General features: G+C 41.3%; 1 protein-coding gene across 10 annotated transcripts in view; it reads right to left on the reverse strand.

Moving 5' to 3' along the window:
• Window positions 1-20197, reverse strand: part of LOC309348353 (uncharacterized protein) — a 336443-nt gene that overhangs the window by 112632 nt on the left and 203614 nt on the right. For all 10 annotated transcript variants that reach the window (XR_014159340.1, XR_014159341.1, XR_014159342.1 and 7 more), the window contains one exon: window positions 3460-3559. Coding sequence is in view for 7 of the 10 variants with exons in the window: in XM_081873504.1 (XP_081729630.1) it covers window positions 3460-3559 (100 nt within the window). In the remaining 3 variants the exon portion in view is untranslated. The remainder of the gene's footprint in view (window positions 1-3459; window positions 3560-20197) is intronic.

Here is a 20197-nt window from a genome sequence, read left to right on the forward strand (position 1 = left end):
GAGGCCTAAAGATCACTGGCTTGTCTAGTGCTGGTGCTTTTTATGGTTTGAAGTGGCACTGAGAATCATGGCTTTGGCAATTTTGATACATCAGCTCAGTCTGTCTTAAGAAATCAGGGTTGTTTTATTTATTAAGTTGCAAATTGTCTTGCTCTATTTAAAAAAAAATAAATGCACCCATACCGAGTTTCAGTAATCTATAAATGCATTTAAATGTAATTGATCAACCAGTTGAAAGGTGATCAACTTTCACAGAGTATCAAATAAGTGTCAGTATACATCCCAACACTCTTAACATTCCAATTTTTAAATTCCTGTTAAATCAACACCTGTAAACTATATAATCGCTATCTCTATGTGAAATCAGAGGCAGCTTTGGAGACTCTCTTGTGTCATCAATTTTTGCATGAGTAAGGTAACAAATTCCAGCACACAGCAAAGTAGAAATTCAGAGAAGCAATGGCTATTCCCAATTATTTCCCAAATCAAATAAACGAAACAAAGGGACAAGGAGGTAAAACAGACTGCTATTTTAAAACATCAGTAGCCTTTGGCTAGTTGACTGAAATGAGTCCTTGATGGCTAAGCCAATGGCTCTGTTAAAAAAAAGATGTGATGGAATGCTTATGAACACTCCAAATGCCCTGAAGTTTTTAAAAGACATCTCAGCATACAAGGCCTAAGGAGAGATAGGACTGGGTGCCAATGGTGAGAATTGGTACAAGCAGAGAAGGGTTTAGGCGGCACTATTAAAGTATTGGTCAACTGTTATGACTTTACGAGAAAAAACATCTCTCTCAATAAACTTACAGGAACTGTGAGGGAAATAATATTTTTGAACAGGCTGTGAACTTTGATATATTGACTTCAGAAAAAAAAAAAAATCTGAAGCATGTCACTAAGCCTGTCCTGATGGGAAAGAGTAGAGTCACTATTCAGCTCACGCTCCCTTGAAAAGTTCATGAAGCTCAGCACATCTAGCCCTTTCCAGTGAACCGTCTCCTTTCCCTGTAGACTCTAGAGAGAAGTCTGTGGTTACTTGAGGTTTTAACCCCAAACCAGACAGAACTCTTTATTTTTCACTCAACATGAAACCTCAAAGTGAAACCTAGGGGTGCGAAGCCTGTGGATTGAAACCAAAACAAACATTTGTCAACTCTTACATAAATAGAAACCCAAGAGTTGCACATAGCTCCAGCAATGACCCCAAGTTGGATGTTGGCCAATAAAGCAAAGCAAACATCCCTAACTTTGGTGTGACTTGCCAAGGGCTATTTAGTGGCTTCAGGCTCATCTGAATGCCATCCCTTTGGTTGCACATCTCTTTGATTGCATATTTTATTCTCCCTGCTTCTTTATCAATACACTTGCATCAGCAAAGGCCTCTCAACACAAGTTTGCTCAGGGTTGGATTCCAGAAATATGCACACCATCACAATTCCAAGGTCAAAGGAACAACAGTTCTCATGAGCCTCTGCAATGGATTACAAAATATGGTACACAGATCAAAGTACTGATACTAAACTTGTCTCTGTGATGGCACCTGGACCAAGCCATTTCCTATCCTTCTCTTAGTGCTAGCGCTTCACAGTGCTCTTATGCACCACAGCTATGAACCACAGCTATTGGAAGAAAACCTTTTCCCCTGTTTGCTCGTTTCGTTTCGTTAAAGTGAGAATTTATTGCCGGTGCCATTTTTCTAGAAAAAGAGGTGCTGGAACTCACCATGAATGTCTCCCTTGTTCTCTTATAATGGCAATAGCACCCACCTGGGAGGTGCTAGAACTGAGTTCTGGTGAGTACCAGCTGGGGGAAGCTCTATCTATTGCTATATTTTGGGTATGGTGGAACTCTCAACCATGTGACACCCCCCCCCCCCGCAATCTGAACTGGTATAGTCCAAATAGGCTCATCACCCGTCTTCATCACAACAAGGCTTAACTGAGAATTTTCAGAACATATTTAAGATTCAGGGTGGGCTATTCGGTGCTGTTCATATAAATTTTGAATGAAAACCTGCTATTATGTCACCTACTCGCTTTTAAAACTGACATGCTCTATGTATAATGTATAGCTACAGTAAGAATCATAATAGAGAGTTGACACAATCATGCAACGTTTGTGTGTGTGTGTGTGTGTCAGAGAGAGAGAGAGAGAGAGAGAGATATGAATTGTACATAACGAGAACAGCAAAAGTATTATCTATGATCAGTAAACAGTCCCTTCATAAAAGGTCAAATTTTTCCGGTTTTTTAATTTGTATACCACTCTGTACCTGTAGATCTTAGCGCTGTTCACAACATAAAACTACAATACTCTCCATTTGGTAACTTGTTGTATTACAAAGTATGCAACCTTGGGTGCAATAAGCTTACCTGTGTCATAAGAGGAAGAGCTGATATCAAGATAACAATGGAGAACAATCTTTGGACAAGAAAGCAAGCTAAGCTATGTACTGCAAGCTTTTCAAAATATGGGCTCTGGAAGTGAATATTCTCCGTGCTTGTCATGCCAGGGAGGCAAGTTTAAACATGACAGGCATAACGGGACAGGAACAACATCGGTCAGGCATGGGGAACCACTGACCCACAGGCCAGATTAGGTCCAGTAAGTTCCCTAATTTGGCTTTTGAGACCATTTCTCCCCAAACCACGACCAGTTGTCCCACACCTGACATAATATGTGATGGCAGGTGAGGGGCATGTGAAGATGTGATTGTAAAGCAGCCACTGGCAGATTAAAGTGCACTGCTGGTTGTTCCTCACTGACAGCACTGCTCAGCTGACAGGAAACCCTTGCAAGTGCAATTTGTGTTCAAACCATGCCTGCAAAGTGACAAGCTTCCTCTGCAGGTTGGCCTTGCAGCTTTGCCCATTTGCGGAGAAAAACTGCCCATTTGCTGGTGTGGCTTTATTTATTTATTTATTTATATTTTTTTAAAGATATTTATTGAAGTTTTTTAAAAAAAGGTTACAGACATAAAAAGAATAAAAAAATACAAAAACACAGAGAAAAACAAAAACAATTAAAAATAAATCCATCTTCCCATGTTTATCCTTCATTCCCTTATTTCCCTGACCTCCTCACACCTCCCTTTTTTGTAATCCAATTCAGTTGGTTAATTCAGCAAATCCTTTCCCTCTTTGTTTTTATCTTAATCCTTCATCTTAATATATTATAACTTTACTTTCTCACCTGTTTACAATCCGTTTTCACATACTCCTTAATTGCTGGTGTGGCTTTAATCCAAACTGCACCTGCAAATAGGCAACTTCAAAAGGGTTCGCTGTCGGTATTGATCAGCTGATCAGGACCCACTCACTTGCATAGCTAACTGAAAAGGGTTCCCCACTCCACCTTAGATGTATTTCTCAACGTAAGCTCAAAGGCTCCCCAAACAATCAAGAGTTACCAGCCATATCCTGAAACAAAGGTGTATACAGGTTGTATAGTACAAACCTGAAAAAGAAAGTTGTGGTGAAGAGGCCTCATAGGATACAGGTCTGAGCTTCACTGTGTGATGCGCTGTCTCTAGCTGCTTGCTGAGTGCTGACTTCTCCTGTAGAAAAATGTACAAACAAGAATTATATAGCCAAATGGCTTGATGTTAGATGCACCGACTTTGCAGCTGAACCAGGTCATAGCCTAATGAAGTGTTAATATTTCATCTTGGGCAACAGTCCAATTTTCCTTTGTTAGTTTAGGACTGGGTCCTTATATGGAATACACTGCACAGGTTCAAATGCAAGAGCAATGTTTTTTCACACCTGCCAGACGCTTCACCTTAGACTTTGGGAGTACGGTCAGGAAGTCAGCTTTTCCACCCTTGTTACTGTAAACAAAGAGTGCTTGGCAGGCATCCAAGTGTTACAAGTGGGAATGGACTGAGCAGTAATAAACAAGAGCTGAATCCAGAAATAAAATAAAGGCGAAACATTCAGATGACCATAAGCCAAAAATAAAAAATAAAAATCAATTTATTTGCAGCAAATGCCACTTATTTTTGTGAGTTGAACATGTGAAAATTAAAAACGTTTCAGAAAGGACGCAGTACTTGGTTTAGGAACACCCCATGGCTGTAGCATTATTGAAGCTAAGCACAGCGGCGTAGCGTGGGTTGTCAGCACCCGGGGCAAGGCAAGTAATTTGCGCCCCCTAACCCAGGGCAAGGCAAGTAATTTGCGCCCCCTAACCCGGGGCAAGGCAAGTAATTTGCGCCCCTAACCCCTAACCTGCCGCCGCTGCCAGCTTCTTCTTGCTGCTGCCTGGGCTGGTCGGGTGTGGTTCTCTCCCACGCTCAGCGCTGCGCTGGGCGGCCGCTGCACTGTCCCTCCCCCAGATAGTCCCTCCCTCGCTCTCTCTCCGCTCTGCACTGCAACGCACGCCTGGCACCCTCCCCCTCCACAGTGGGCGGCGACCCGGCAGCTCGGATCGGATTCGCACAGCCAGCACTGCAGTGAGAGAGAGTGAGTGAGCCAGGTAGGGGCAGAGAGCTGCGAGTGCGAGCGCACCCCCCCCCAAAAAATGTTGCGCCCAGTGCGGCTGGCCCACCCCCCCCCCCTGCACCACCCACGCTACGCCACTGGCTAAGCAAGTATGAACTTGGCCATGGATACGAAATCACTGGAAATCCCATATAAGTGTAGGATTTTTTTAAAATGAAACAACAACAACTTTGGGGCAGGATCCATGGATCCTATTGAACTGATCAATACATTATTTCTGGGTAACCGAACTCTGAAAAAGAACTGAAATGGAAGCAGCAGTTACGAGTGTGGGCCTTCCTTTTAATTCTGCAACCATGGCTAAGATGTTGTAAGATGCCTGTCCCTACAATTTTTACTGCTACTTCATGAGTCTTAGGCCCAGTGGTCTTAAAATAGCAGATGGAGTAATAAAACTCTGTTTTCAGCTGTAACACTTCAAGCAGCTGGTGAAAGCTCACCTGGCTGAATGTTCCACAATTCAAACACATTCCCACCTGCAATTTAAACAGGCAAAGCTTAGGGATGGGTGGGTTCATCCTGCTAATTGGCCAAGTGTCCATCTTATTAAGCCGGGGTAAAATGGTTGTCATCCATCTGTCTCAGGAGACAATGAAAGAGTGCGCCTTCAAGGGTGAAGTCAAACTGTTGGAGAGTTACATGCCACAAATACACACACAGGCAAACAGTCAGCTATCTCTAAACTCTAGTTTAGATGTATTCAAGTCTCCAGGGCCAGATGAACTGCATCCAAGAGTATTAAAAGAACTGGCAGATGTGATCTCAGAACCACTGGCAGTCATCTTTGAGAATTCCTGGAGAACAGGCGAAGTCCCGGCAGACTGGAGGAGGGCAAATGTTGTCCCTATTTTCAAAAAGGGGGAAAGAGAGGACCCAAATAATTACCGCCCAGTCAGTCTGACATCAATACCAGGGAAGATTCTGGAGCAGATCATTAAGCAAACAGTCTGTGAGCACCTAGAAAGGAATGCTGTGATCACCAATAGTCAGCATGGATTTCTGAAAAGTAAGTCATGTCAGACTAACCTGATCTCGTTTTTTGACAGAATTACAAGCCTGGTAGATGAAGGGAACGCAGTGGATGTAGCCTACCTTGATTTCAGCAAGGCATTTGACAAGGTGCCCCATGATATTCTTGTAAAGAAGCTGGTAAAATGCGGTCTTGACTATGCTACCACTCAGTGGATTTGTAACTGGCTGACTGACCGAACCCAAAGGGTGCTCATCAATGGTTCCTCTTCATCCTGGAGAAGAGTGACTAGTGGGGTGCCACAGGGTTCTGTCTTGGGCCCGGTCTTATTCAACATCTTTATCAACGACTTGGATGATGGACTCAAGGGCATCCTGATCAAATTTGCAGATGACACCAAACTGGGAGGGGTGGCTACCACCCCAGAGGACAGGATCACACTTCAAAACGACCTTGACAGATTAGAGAACTGGGCCAAAACAAACAAGATGAATTTTAACAGGGAGAAATGTAAAGTATTGCACTTGGGCAAAAAAAATGAGAGGCACAAATACAAGATGGGTGACACCTGGCTTGAGAGCAGTACATGTGAAAAGGATCTAGGAGTCTTGGTTGACAACAAACTTGACATGAGCCAACGGTGTCACGCGGCAGCTAAAAAAGCCAATGTAATTCTGGGCTGCATCAATAGGAGTATAGCATCTAGATCAAGGGAAGTAATAGTGCCACTGTATTCTGCTCTGGTCAGACCTCACCTGGAGTACTGTGTCCAGTTCTGGGCACCACAGTTCAAGAAGGACACTGACAAACTGGAACGTGTGCAGAGGAGGGCAACCAAAATGGTCAAAGGCCTGGAAACGATGCCTTATGAGGAACGGCTAAGGGAGCTGAGCATGTTTAGCCTGGAGAAGAGGAGGTTAAGGGGTGATATGATAGCCATGTTCAAATATAGAAAAGGATGTCACATAGAGGAGGGAGAAAGGTTGTTTTCTGCTGCTCCAGAGAAGCGGACACGGAGCAATGGTTCCAAACTACAAGAAAAAAGATTCCACCTAAACATTAGGAAGAACTTCCTGACAGTAAGAGCTGTTCGACAGTGGAATTTGCTGCCAAGGAGTGTGGTGGAGTCTCCTTCTTTGGAGGTCTTTAAGCAGAGGCTTGACAACCATATGTCAGGAGTGCTCTGATGGTGTTTCCTGCTTGGCAGGGGGTTGGACTCGATGGCCCTTGTGGTCTCTTCCAACTCTATGATTCTATGATTCTATGATTCTATGATTCTATGATTCTGGGAAGAAGAAGAGATGTGGAAGGCATTTACCATGGTTGGGCCAAGGAATCAAGACAACAACAACACAGAGCTTAATTCTGGATGTAGGGAATGTATAGACAGGGGAGGTTCACAGATGCTCTTCATATGCCTTTGCCTTACTATGTATGTTGGAATTTTTACCAGTTCCATGAAGACACCTCTGTATACTGCTGCACATTGAACCCTACTTCATATCTATATTTTATATGACGTTTACAATGACACCACTGCACGCTCATTAGCAGAGATTGGCCACACAAGATTCATATAACTATCCCATCAGTTTGGGAAGGGGACTCAAAAGGCTCTTAAAAGGCAGCGTACAATGTTCATTATAAATTTGGGATTGCCCAGAGGATTGCCCATAGCAAAAGCAAAAGCTTATAACTAGTCAGAAGAGAATTGGGACTGATGTACCAGAGGGACCCAATGCGAGAACAGAATGAGGCCCTCTCACACAAAGGCAGGGTAAAGGACCTGTGGCCCTTTACGTGTAGTTGGATTACAATTCCCATCATCCCTGACCATTGACCATGTTGGTTGTGCCTGATGTGAGCTCGAGTCCAACAACACCTGCAGGACCACCTTGAGCTATAAGAACAAACTGTGTTCAAAGCTGCCTGAGTACAGTGAAGAAAACCTAGCCCAATGAGAGAGACTAGGGATGTGAGACAAAGAATTCTAAGATTCATCACCAATTACAACTCCCAGGATTCATGCTAGTTTGAATTTGGAGTGAATAAGTCTTGGTATAATTGTATTATTTCATTCCTTCTGCCAACAGCTCAACAGACTTTTTCCCTGTTGGCATATAATAAAAGTGAAATAGCAGTAGCTGTTGGTAAAATACTCTGACGTGGCAATAATTCTGGCATCCTACAACCATCCAAATGTTTAATCAGATCAGTATTAACACAGAGGCAACTTAATAGAACAAATCTCATAAATAAGTTGGTCAGAATTTATCATAGCTTTGTATTTTTTAAAAAAATATACACCCTGACAATGAACAGTTGAGGAAGGCTTTAAAATCCCAATAGGATGCATGAACACAAATTAAATGACACATCTGCCAATAATCATCCAATTCTTAACAAAAAATGCAATTGTAGTCAGGGGAGTTCAACAAAAGGCAAGCAGTTTCTACTTGCAAGACAAAGAAAATAAGAACAAAACAACTGTATAAAAGAGATGAAACTCTTCCACAGTTGTATATGATTTCTGCCTGCATAACAATGGCTCTTTGTATGCCTGCAAATAGGCTTCCTTTTAATGAATGTATAACTGTGGCAGTTTTGAAGTATAAAACTTCTGTTTAATTCCACATCTGATCCTTTTCATGACAGTTGGCCAAGACTGTAAAAATAATTACTGAAAATACTGCACACGCTGGACCACACAGATGTCTGCTATAATAACTGGATTGTAATTTATTTCTAGCAGACAAGTGGTGTGAGGGCCTATTCACACATGTACAAAAGTGGGCAAAAGTAAAACACAGCCTGGAGAGCAAGGTCAAAGGGATTAGACTTGAAGTCCAAATGGTGGATACACATATAAAGTCCAGTGAACTCAGGACAACATTTTCACTCATTAGGGCAAGGCCTGCATGTTATCTGGTCTATATAAATCAGGTTCCTGAATGGTGCATATATAAAAGGAGAAGACTGTAACAGCACCTTAGCAATTACCTGTCAAGGACTGGCTGGATGAGGAAGAGTGGTGGGCACCACCTACCTAAGAACTGCCATGGGATGACACAGAGGAAAGAGACTTAGACCCAGGACAGCGGTGGTGAGACACAGAGGACCAGTCTGCAACAGGCCAGACAGGGCCAGAGGAGGAGTCCTTCCTCACCACAGTTTACAGCTGCTTGGAGGAGTTCAGAGTGAGGGGGCTAGAGAGGGAAGAAGGAGCAAGATGCCAGATCCAGCAACAACTTCATCTAAGAGAGACTAGCCTAGATGAACTCTGTTATGTTTTTACTTTTTGAATAAAAGCTTATTGCACTTCACATCTCGAGTCATTTCCCGACCTGTGGAGGACCCAGCATTCCTGACAGCCCCTTGACATTACTTGGTTTTGGGCTTCACTTTAGTTGGCAGGTTCTTCCCTCTGGGCTTGGAGAGGAAGGAATTGGATTCAGATAAAGGGCCAGGTAAATATAGGGGTAGATAAAGAGATCCCTCATGGGCACCAAAAGGAAGCTCTGATATTACACTTTAATGGAAAACCCCAGTATGTCAACGTAATGCCACTCAGCTATTGGAGTCCAACTCCATAATCTCTGACAACTATCTAGGGCAAATGGGAGACAGGAGTTCAATAACTAGAAGGTACAACATGGTCTAGGTTAGCAGTGGCTCTTCAGGGTTTTAGATGGGGGGTGTCTTTCCCATCCCTACCTGGAAATATCAGAGATGGAACCTGGGCCCTTCTGCTCCATCTAATCTGAATTAATTTTCAGGTGGGCTCTGGCTGCACAATAGGTTCTGATTGTGTTATTTGGATCTACATTACACTCAGTAAAACCACACAGTATTTTCTGAGCAGTTCCTTGAAATCTGTATCAAGTGAATTGCAATAGTTCTTGTGGGTGGGGGAAACTCTAATGGTATTCTTGGTATAACTTAAAATGAAAACCCTATCTTAATTAGTAACATGCTGTAAGAATGCTTTAGAAAACCTTGAAGGCTTAACCTGAAGAAGCCTTTGGACTTCTACATTTTTAATAATAATAAAAAATCCTTCTCTTGTATTACATATGAACTTGCATGAATTTGTCAAAAATAACAAAAGGAAATAATCATATTGTGAAAGAATGGGCACTACTTTCTTCAGTCAAACAATTGATTATTCAGTTCCTAAATTCAGCATTTAAATTGGGAATGGGTGGGTGGGGGAACTGAACTAGAGAAAAAAAAATATGCATATTTATTGGCTTGCTCCCCATATTGAGCTTAAGAAAAAGAATAAAATTAATTCGAGGCGGGGGTGATAAAAAGCTAGCACAGATAGCAAGAAAGCTTCAAAACCTCAGCCATTTAGACACAATTGTGATATGGCTTGAGAAGCCTAGTACAAATTACCTTGTTTCATGAGTGAAACCTGGCTTTGGCTTTCTCCCTCCTCCTTCCCTTGTATGCTCAGATTTTATTAGTTAATGTTCTGTTTAGTGCAAACAACACCACACTATGGTTTCCATACAAGCCCATGGGTGGTCTTCAACTATGTTCTTCTTTGAGTAGACCCACTGGAATTAAGGACTAGTTGCCAATATGCTTGTCCAGTTCAATGTTGATTGAAATGCAAAATTCTGAATTCAGGTAGTCAATGTAAGTAAGTATGTAAGTAAGAAATTTTTTTATTTATACCCCACCCTCCCCGGCCAAGACCAGGCTCAGGGAGGCTAACACCAAATATCAAATGCATTAAAACACAATCAAACAACTGATTAAAATACAGCTTAAAAATTAGAATCAAGATAAAATTAAATGACTGCCCACAAATTACAACCATAGGGGTCAGGAACCTCAAGCATTGATCAGGGCCAGCTATCCGTGTTGGTCCCACATGAGCCGATAAAAGGGCCAAAGAGGGGGGTCAATGGCAAGATGGAGAGAAGTTGAAGAAATAATGAACCAGCAAATGAGTTTGCCATCCTCTGTGCTTGAAAGACACTCCTATCTCTTCAGTGGTGACTTGCTTCCCATATTACTGCAACACTCTTACAAGAGAAGCTGGAAAAGTTCAATGCTCTACTATCTAAATTGGACAGGCACAAGACTCCTCTTTGGGCTAGGCCTATATATGTAAGTTGGGGGCTTAGCTTTGGGGGCAGGAAGAGCATGTTCCTAGCATCTATGACTAGACAGAAGTGCTAGGCTGGCACATTACTACATTACTACTGCAAAGTACACCATCATTTGTGACTTGAGGCAAACTGCTTCTACAAAACAAACATTTGTCTTCAGCTGCTTCTACAGAACAAACAATTGCTCTCAGTTTGAGGCAAGCAAACTCTCTGATGAAGGACAATGCAGTGTGACCTGGATTTAAACTGTTCATAGACAGAGTCTGGCCTATTTGATACATAGGGATTCATAACACAATCAGCCGTATCTCATACAATGAAGAGCTTTCATGGGTGGTCTACTCATACGAAATACTGTTTTGGCATTTCAACTTCTTCAATGCCATTAGTTCTCCAGAAAGTAGTCAGGATAAAAGTTTTAGAAAGTAATAAATATTACTGTGTTTCCTGATCAATTTAGGAAACTAAAAACAGAAATAGGTGTGGGACAACTGCATATGTGTGTGTACCAACATGCTGCAGCTTACTTAAACACAAACCTCAAGTTTTCAAAACTAATGATCTGAGCTCATTTTGTGCCCCTGGGCTTGCTAGCACAATCCAGAGGACTGAGTTTTGAAAATCAACCTGGGAAACTCAATTTCAGTTCCTAGCTTGGCAATTGGATGGGCTCCCCGGGAAGCATTGACCAAGTCACTACCTCGCAAACTCAGCTCCCCATCCATAAAAACAGAAATAATAATGTTCTTTTTCCTCAGGCTGCTGTGAGGAAGGAGCAGATAAGGGCTGTAAATTATTTGGCATGCCAAGGAAGTGCTTCATAAATGACTAATAATAGCCATGTAATCCTATGTAAATATCATGACTGCTTATCTAAATGTTTGCTTATCTGAATGTTTTGGAAGTTCTTGAGACTGCTGGCCAGTACATATTAATTTTTGGTGACTGTATATATATAATTAAATTTCAATGCTAGAATTTACACTGGCTTTCTATAAAAGCTGGCGACAACTAGAGAGAGCAGAGTCAGTAAAGATACCCTCAACAGACAGATGCATAGTCCTGTCTTGTCTCCCTCAAACCACTTACAGCTTTGGTGTCTCAAGAGGCCTGAGATGAAAGGAATGGCACTCTGGAAAAGAAGCTTCCTTCGAGTTGCCTTACAGCTGTGAATTCCTTGCCCAAACAGTATCAGGGCTTGAATCAACAATGGTTTATGAAAGATATCAAGCTGGGATTCAGCTTGGTGTGCCATAACTCAATTCTGGACAAAGGAAGGAATTGCAGAGAGACAAGCTATAAGCGACAGATAAGACACTGTGAAGTCAAATAGGCCATTGTGTCAGCGACCCCTATCAAAGCCACCACATCAGCTTTGCTTGCTGTTCTAAGCAGCTAGGAGATCTGTTCCAGCTGACTCCCAGCTGCTCCACTGTTGGGATCACACATGAGCATAGTGCTGCCGCGCTTGGATCCTCTGTGCTATTTGCATATGGTTGGCTACTGTGAGACCAGAATGCTGGCTGAGAGATGGGTCTTTGAACTGATCCTGCCCCAGGGCTCTTCTTACGTTAGTATGGCTACAGGCTGCCTTTTGTACTGCTCCAGCCTTGTTTTACAGGAGAAGGGAGTGATACAAAAATAACCCCGATAAATCTTATTTGATCCGGTCTCAAACAGTGGCCACCCAGGTGATTCCAGAAAGCATGTAAGTACAGTGTGAAGGCCAGAATCTGCTATTCAGAGATATACTGCCTCTGAACCTGGGCACTCCTTTTAGTTTTCATAACTAATAGCCACTGAAAGGCCTTCTCTCTATCTTCTGTTAGCGAATTTCATAACAGTTATGAGTTCTGCAGAGAAGGAACAAGATGTAGTACTGGGAAGAGAGGTGACTCCCTACTTGCTTCAAAACATGCATCATTTTATAAATGTCTACTGCATATGTCTCATCTGTTGTTCCACCTGGCCTTTGGCTTGGAATCAGTTTGATTCCTCCCCCTCTTTCTTTTTCCTTTCTCCTCCTATGAAGAGATTGCACCCTAATGTTTTAATGCTGTATCTCAATCTTTTAAATTGTATTTTAATCAACTTGTTTTATTATTGGTTGTTAGCCGCCCTGAGCCTGGTCTTGGCTGGGGAGTGCGGGGTATAAATAAAAAATTATTATTATTATTATTATTATTATTATTATTATTATTATTATTATTAATTATAATCTAAAAAGGTCCAAATGTTTTCACCTTTCCTTTCAAGGAAAGTGTTCCAACACCCTAGATCAGTTTTGATGCTTTTTCTTTTTCTTTTAGGCTGACCACACTAGTTGTAGCAGCTTCACAAAATGAGCTGTAGGTAACTCATCCACCACCCAGATGTCAAGCAAGAACCTTACAGCTTGGGTTTCAATCAGCAGCTTTGGTGAATGCATCACATTCCTTGAATCTAACACAAATGTGGCCTGCCCATTTCAGTTTATCTGTTTCTCATTTTTTCAATATTAAACTCAGTTCTCCACATTTTGATATCAGTCTACATTAAAAAAAAATTATTCATGAAACTGAATCAACACTTTACTACAAATTTCTAATATGCTCAGTTATTTTATACAATTTTGCCTAATACCAATGGTTATGTAAGCAATTTCTCATGATACATTTTTTGTAACACATGGATTTTTATGCATACCATATGCATTTTTGTATACCTTAATTGGCTTGAGAACTGCATTGAAAGATTTGGAGAAGTGCGAATTTTGAAGGATGGTTGTGTTTTCCTTTTTCACATTGTTTTAGGAAGTGTAAATTAGGTTTACCTTTAAATGTGAGCATCACATTTCTCCCCAATCCTTACTGCCTTCTCTCTAACCTCTGTTCCAAGAAGCCCCAATGTTTATGGTACTTTAAGCTCTGGACATCCAGGTCAAACTAGTTCACTTGTTACAGTCATGTTTTGCCCTGGGCAAATCTGATTGAGGCAATGTGAGTGTGTGTGTGCAGAAGGAAGAGATCTGCTTGACTACCACAGTTTACAACCAAAGCATGGTCAGGAAACTTATTCCAGCTGAGAATTGACGCCTGATCTCCACACACACACACACAAGCGTCTCTCTGTGTGTAGAACATAGTCCAACTAAGCTTGTATATCTCGTGAAACTTGTGCCTACAAAATACCATAAATGTAATTTCTCTCTATCTATATATATATTTCCCTTTAATAACACAGTTTCCCTATGAAAAGTTGATTTGCCACAGAGGTAAAAACAAAAAGAATTTCATGTAGTGATTATCTGGGCAGTAAAAATCCCAATGAATATGCTTCAAAGGATTGCAACTAGCTACATGTAATGTGTTTAAACAGGGAATTTTCAGAACATCTCATTCATTTAAGTCCAGACAAGCCATGTAAGTTCCACAGTGGTTTGACCTATTCAAGAGCAGCAATTTCTGTTTACTGTAATATTGTGAAAGACAGACACCAAATGAAAATCATCAGTTATCTGCAAGTGCCTGCCTAATGTTTCTGCTTATTCTAATGTACTAGAAGCACTATCAAGATAACCTCTGATGTGATCCCAGGCAGTCTTCAGCTGGCCCTAATAAATCCATTCCTCGCTCACTGTGGAAGTCACTGACTTCTTTGAGCAAAGATAATGAAGGTTATTGGGATTCTACCACTAGATACAGAATCATTAAAGAAAGATAGTCCACAATTTATGGCCCTAGTCTGTGGACAGCAGGGCATTATTTTAACAATAAAATTGCAATCTGCAAGGGAAGTGGCCAAACTGAAGGAGCCACATAAAGACTTATAATTAGTATCAATCACTGTGACACTACTCTAGACATCTTTATTGCTTTAAACACACTAATCAAATACTTCTGCATTCAGATAGAAAGATTGATAGGCAGATCGACACAGAGAACATCCCCACAGAGAGCAATTTTAAATTATCAGTTGAAAAAGGTAACACAAAAGACAAAATACATTTAAATGGAGAGGCAATGCAATGACTGAACAAATTGCAAACTTAGCTAGCCATCTATTTCTGCTATCATCCGTAACTTATATTTAAGAAGTAAAATGTTCTGCTGATCTCTCTCAGAATGCTGTACAACTTGCATAAATTTAAAGGCAGTGTGGTGCAGAGTGTGAGACCACAGAGCCCTGGGTTCAAATATCTGTCCAGTCAAAAGGCCCACTGAGTGACCAAAGTCTGTTCATTACTTCTCAACTTAACCTTGCATGTTCTTGTGAGGATAAACTGAAGAATCCCTTTAATGCAACCTTTGCTCCCTGGAGCAAAAGCAGGATCCAAATAAAACAGAATCACACTATCAGGAATTTATCTAACTGCCATTGTGATGTGCTACAGTATCCAGTGGCATCCATATTCAATTTCATATCCATATTCAATTTCACACAGCACATATGCTAAAATACACTGTTGTTACTGCTGCTCATATAAATAGTATAGTGTTCATGATCAAGAAATTATGCAGCATCTCAACCACCCTTTAGGCCCAGATGTAGGTGTTCTAAACAGGCCTTTGAAAGAAGAAAGGTTCCCACGTCACAGTCAAACAACAGTATCTTCATCCAGAATTACACACTTGCCTTCACAAGTACTTATATGAAAACATAGAATCATAGAATCATAGAGTTGGAAGAGACCACAAGGGCCATCGAGTCCAACCCCCTGCCAAGCAGGATGTTTTGAATGCCACTGAATCAGAATGACAATGCTAATTAAAAGAGCTTATTGGGGTTTCAACACACACTCCAAAGCAACAGTTCTAAAATATGAGATGCTGAAGGAGCCATGACCCTCTGACAGCTGAATCCCAAACTCTTCTCCACTTCCACAAGTTATGTTTATATTGATTTAGACAGGAGATACAGTCCATATTCCACCCTATTTACAGAGTCTTAAAACTGCGCAAAACAAAATCATCCGTCTAAAACTGTATGGTACGCTAATTGTATAAAGACTACACAATTTAAACAAAGTCATCATCCACAGCCACAAAATGTTTCCCAAACTAGGGGTGACTCGACATTGCCTTTGGGAAATGCTCAGGTTCAGGCTTTGGCAGAACTTCTGAGGAGAAGATGTGACATGTCACACAGATGCATAAGCAGTTTTTCATGCAGATCACGACAAGACAGTTAGCTTTCAGCAGGGGTGCATGCCAGCTTGTGGAGTGCCAAGACCCAGGAAACCTGGCTGTTAGTTGGTGGTAGAGATGGGGGACAATTTAAAAAATGTGAATCTATCTACGTAATTTGCAGTCCCTGAAACGGTATTTGAACTGAAACAGAGTTATCCTTTAAAATTTGCGCGTCGTCAATTTTGGAAATGCAGTTCTCCAATCAAACTAATGCATATATTAGGGGGAAGGGTGTTTTAAAATGCATTATATTGAGGAAATTGCTTGCAAATATGGGTATATTAGGGCAAATAAAACAGATAAAAGATAGCGTGCTCCTCAGTCTTTTCTTCTTGTAAGATGATTTGTCAAAAGTGGCATAAAAACAAATATTTTTCAAATATTTTAAGTGAGTTAATAGTTCATCAAAGTGCACTCTCCTTCTGTAGTCAAATGGCTACTCAGATATATTAAAACTTTTCTAGTTATGCCTGAGAATGAATGAAACTGAAGATTTGAACAAGTCAGGAAAAGGGAGAACTCAAACATAATTATAAAGAAAGAAAGAAGAGCCCCCTGTTTTCATAATAAATGCTCTTGTTTTTAAACTAGCACCACACACTCAACCTGGCTACTATTCAACTTTGCTCATGTTCTGAGATAACATCAGTGGTGCAACACGATGACTACGACTGCTTTGTATCCAGGACTAACTGTCCAACTTCAGGCTGCTTGAGGGTTTCATTGTCATCATTCTTTTCTTGCTGAAGTCAATACAGAGAACATGTTGTACAGTAGCCTCCCTAAAGACGATTGTGAAAGCTCCCATGAAATGCTTCCTGCAATGACCTTATCATCTAGTTGAAAACAAAAACGACGGCAGACAGACACAGCAACTTTACTACAGATGAGTCAGGAACTGGCTCTGCAGAGTCAACGTTGCTCCGTCTCTGACAGAACAGATGACAGTAAACAAGGCTTGCACAAAAGGGAAAATGAACGACACACGTCAGAAGACAGTCACTTCCTGGTCTGAATACTCCCGTTTTTACCAAAACCCAACCTTCTGCCCTCCCACACCTCCAATAAAAAAGGAAGACAATAAAAGCAATAGTCAGTCCTCTGGATTTGATGAGCATCCTTTTATGAGAAGCTTGGGGTAGAGGATATGACTGTTCACAGAAACCCATCATCTTCTCTCTGGCTGCGTCCTGCCAAAGCAGATAAAGGGGTTACGTATATTGCAATAACATTTCTAATATGAGAAGACAGTGGGGGGAATGGTCATATTGTGCTTTTCTGTGGGGGGGGGGACTATGTAGAAGTTAAGCACTGGATTCCATTCTATTTTGGTGTGTAGACGATGAAGCTTAAGGAAATATAAAGAAATGCAATGAAAGAAGTGGTTGTCAGTTTGGACACAGAGGCGCCTCTGTTCATGAAGCTGGGGCATAAGGGAAAAGAGGAGAGATTTAAGCTCTGCAAATCACAGGGCATACTCACACAAAAGCTCTGGCCCCATCTTGACTACATTCATCACCACTGCCAGACACTGGAAGCGAGAGTAAATGGCAAGCAAATTAAAGCAAGCATCCACCCTGGGAAGGAATGTGTTGTTGCTGCATCGCACTTGTATAAACAAGACACTTTGCACCAGGGGCCTCGTTACATATCATACACTTTGCATAGAACAAATGCTACTGATGAACATTTGCAAATGTCTGCAGTATACAGACACACCTGCAGGGCAGCTTGGAGTTAGCAGCCATTTCCACTCATATGTACACATAGCAACAAACCGGTTCGCTGCCACATATTATATAAAGCAGCCCAAATGTGCGTCAAGATCCTTGTGCCAAGAAAGGACCAAAAAGTTGACAGAAAGTTTAATAACTCATCCAAGTGCTGGCATAGAAGGTGCCAAAGTCCATAACAGAAGAATTCATAAAGAATTCAGTTCCCAGCAGACTATGAGCCAAACTAGGGCTGCATTCACACAGTAGTTTATTCCATTTCCCTAAATGCTAATTTCTGCATTATAGCTGAACTTTCACATGACGTAAAAGTCCCTTTTGGGAAACGAATGGAATACAGTGCATGTTTAGTGCTCATTTCTGTGCTATTTGATTCCAGGAGGGGGGGGGGACCATTTGCAGCCCCCTAAACCTGGATAATCACAAAAATGACAAAATTTGGGGCAGAATGCCAGCATACAGTTCTTTCCTGCCGTTTTCATTTGGGAACAGAAGCATTTGTCGCCAGAAAGCATGGGCGAGTAGTGACAGTGTCTAATGACTCACTGGTGTGAATGAAATTTAGCACTACATCCTGGCATATCAGTTAAAAAGGCACAGTTTCATAACACAACAGATACTGCAGTATGAAAGGAATGTTAGGAAACAGGACACAAGAACTAGCATTATAATAAGGGAATCTAATGCAATATTCTCCATGTCTGAATGCAGCCTTAATGTGGCATGACCCATGCAACTACCTGAAGCCACTGCAAGCTTGAAAAGGCTTGGAAACTTTTTGAGGTGGGTGCTCCATTCACAAAAGACTTAAGCATAATCCTATACATGCAGCTTCAGAAGAAAGTCCCACTATGCTCTGTAGTACTTAATTCCAAGTAAGTGTCCTAGGCTGCAACTTTAGAAATGCACTCCACATTGCTACTGTGCCTTCAATATGATTCGCCCCTAGAACCACAAACTACAAGTAGAATGTGAACATAATACATTATTATAATGCAGTTTGTAACTAAAATTCTCTGAATCACAGAAGTGATTGATGATAAAAAGGAGCCACCTTCTTTTCCTGAACCCTCGATTTTTCTTTCCCCTGTGCCACTGCAAACCAGCCCCCTTCTATATACCATATTATAATGAATGCCATTGTTATTAGAGATGTGCAAAATTTATGTGACTGGAGCAAAGGCCATTTGCAATTGTCTGAGCCATGGAATTAATCATCAGCCAAGACTTTAAAATCACAGCTAAGAGACAGCAATCACAACCACCATGCATCATAATGACAAAATATGCAGATTGTCTTGGGAAAGAAAAGCACATACCCTCTTCCATCCTTGAGTTTTGGCACAGCAGGAAGCATGTTAATAAACATGCTTATCTCAATCAGTATTTTTCTCTCTTACGTTTCAGTACAGCAGAAACGTTAAAGGCAGCAATGTCACAAATTATGTTACACATAATGAAAAGTCTATTACAGGGGAGATAATAGCATGCTTCCTTGAAGAAGAGAAACAGAAGAGTCCCTCAAAAACTCTGGAAATCAGCAGAAAAGTAAAGAAACAACCGGGAGTACAAGCTGTTGAAATAACAGCCGAACACAAGGAAGAGATCAGGAATAGCTCCTGCTTACCCTTATCCCAGCACTGAGAGGTTGGTTTTATGTGTACACATGGATAAAATATATAACCCTGCCTTACCCACACAGGGCATGTCTTGCTATGGCTTTTCTGACAGCAACCACAGCTGGGAAAGAAAGCATTTTGTCTGCAAAAACATACTTTAACATACTTTAATTTTAGTGTTTGAAATGTAACAGTAACGTCCTGTTGGGATCAATATAATGCTGATGGGGGGGTGGGGCAGGAATTGCAGCAGCTTTCCCTGTTCAAAGTGGTGGGTCTCAATATGAGATATTAACCCACTGGTGTTCTACTAACCATTCTTAGCCTCAAACTGTTGTTTGCTTGGTTGTAATTGAAGCAGGTTCGCAAACTGTGATTTGAGCTACCCATGGTTGGTAAAACCACAAAGAAGGCTCAATGATAACCAAGGCTTCTTATGAGCATGAAAGAAAAGCAGAAAACAACATCAGAACTGTTGTGGCACTTCCATCCTCTTACCATGGTTAGCAAGGAAGCATTATTCATGCATCAAGTCTAAGAATTAACTGCTCACCTGACTAAATCCACAATCACAACTAATTAATAATAATAATAATAGTTTTAAAAGGCAAGCTAATAAGCAAACAAACAAACAACAAACAAATAATATATCTATAAGATCTATTATCTTACATCCAATACAGTTCTGTACACTAGATGCCACATCCCTTAGCCTGAAATGGTGTGGAAAGCCAAGAACCCCTTTCCAATGCAACACTGGCTTGCTCTCGTGCAGTAATGCAGGGGGCCACCAACATGATGTCATCCGGATGTTGCTAAACTACAAGTCCAAGCACCGCTGATCATGGGCCTTGCTGACTAAGGCTGAAGGAAGCTGGAATCCAACAACACCTGGAGGGCACCATTTTGGCTATCCCTGGAGTAATAGAAGCTCCATCCATCTACAAATGAATGTACAGTGGTACCTCGGGTTAAGTACTTAATTCATTCCGGAGGTGCGTTCTTAACCTGAAACTGTTCTTAACCTGAAGCACCACTTTAGCTAATGGGGCCTCCTGCTGCTGCTGCGGCGCCAGAGC

This window comes from Podarcis erhardii (assembly GCF_964252035.2).
Source record: "Podarcis erhardii genome assembly, chromosome: 8".
NCBI lineage: Eukaryota > Metazoa > Chordata > Lepidosauria > Squamata > Lacertidae > Podarcis > Podarcis erhardii.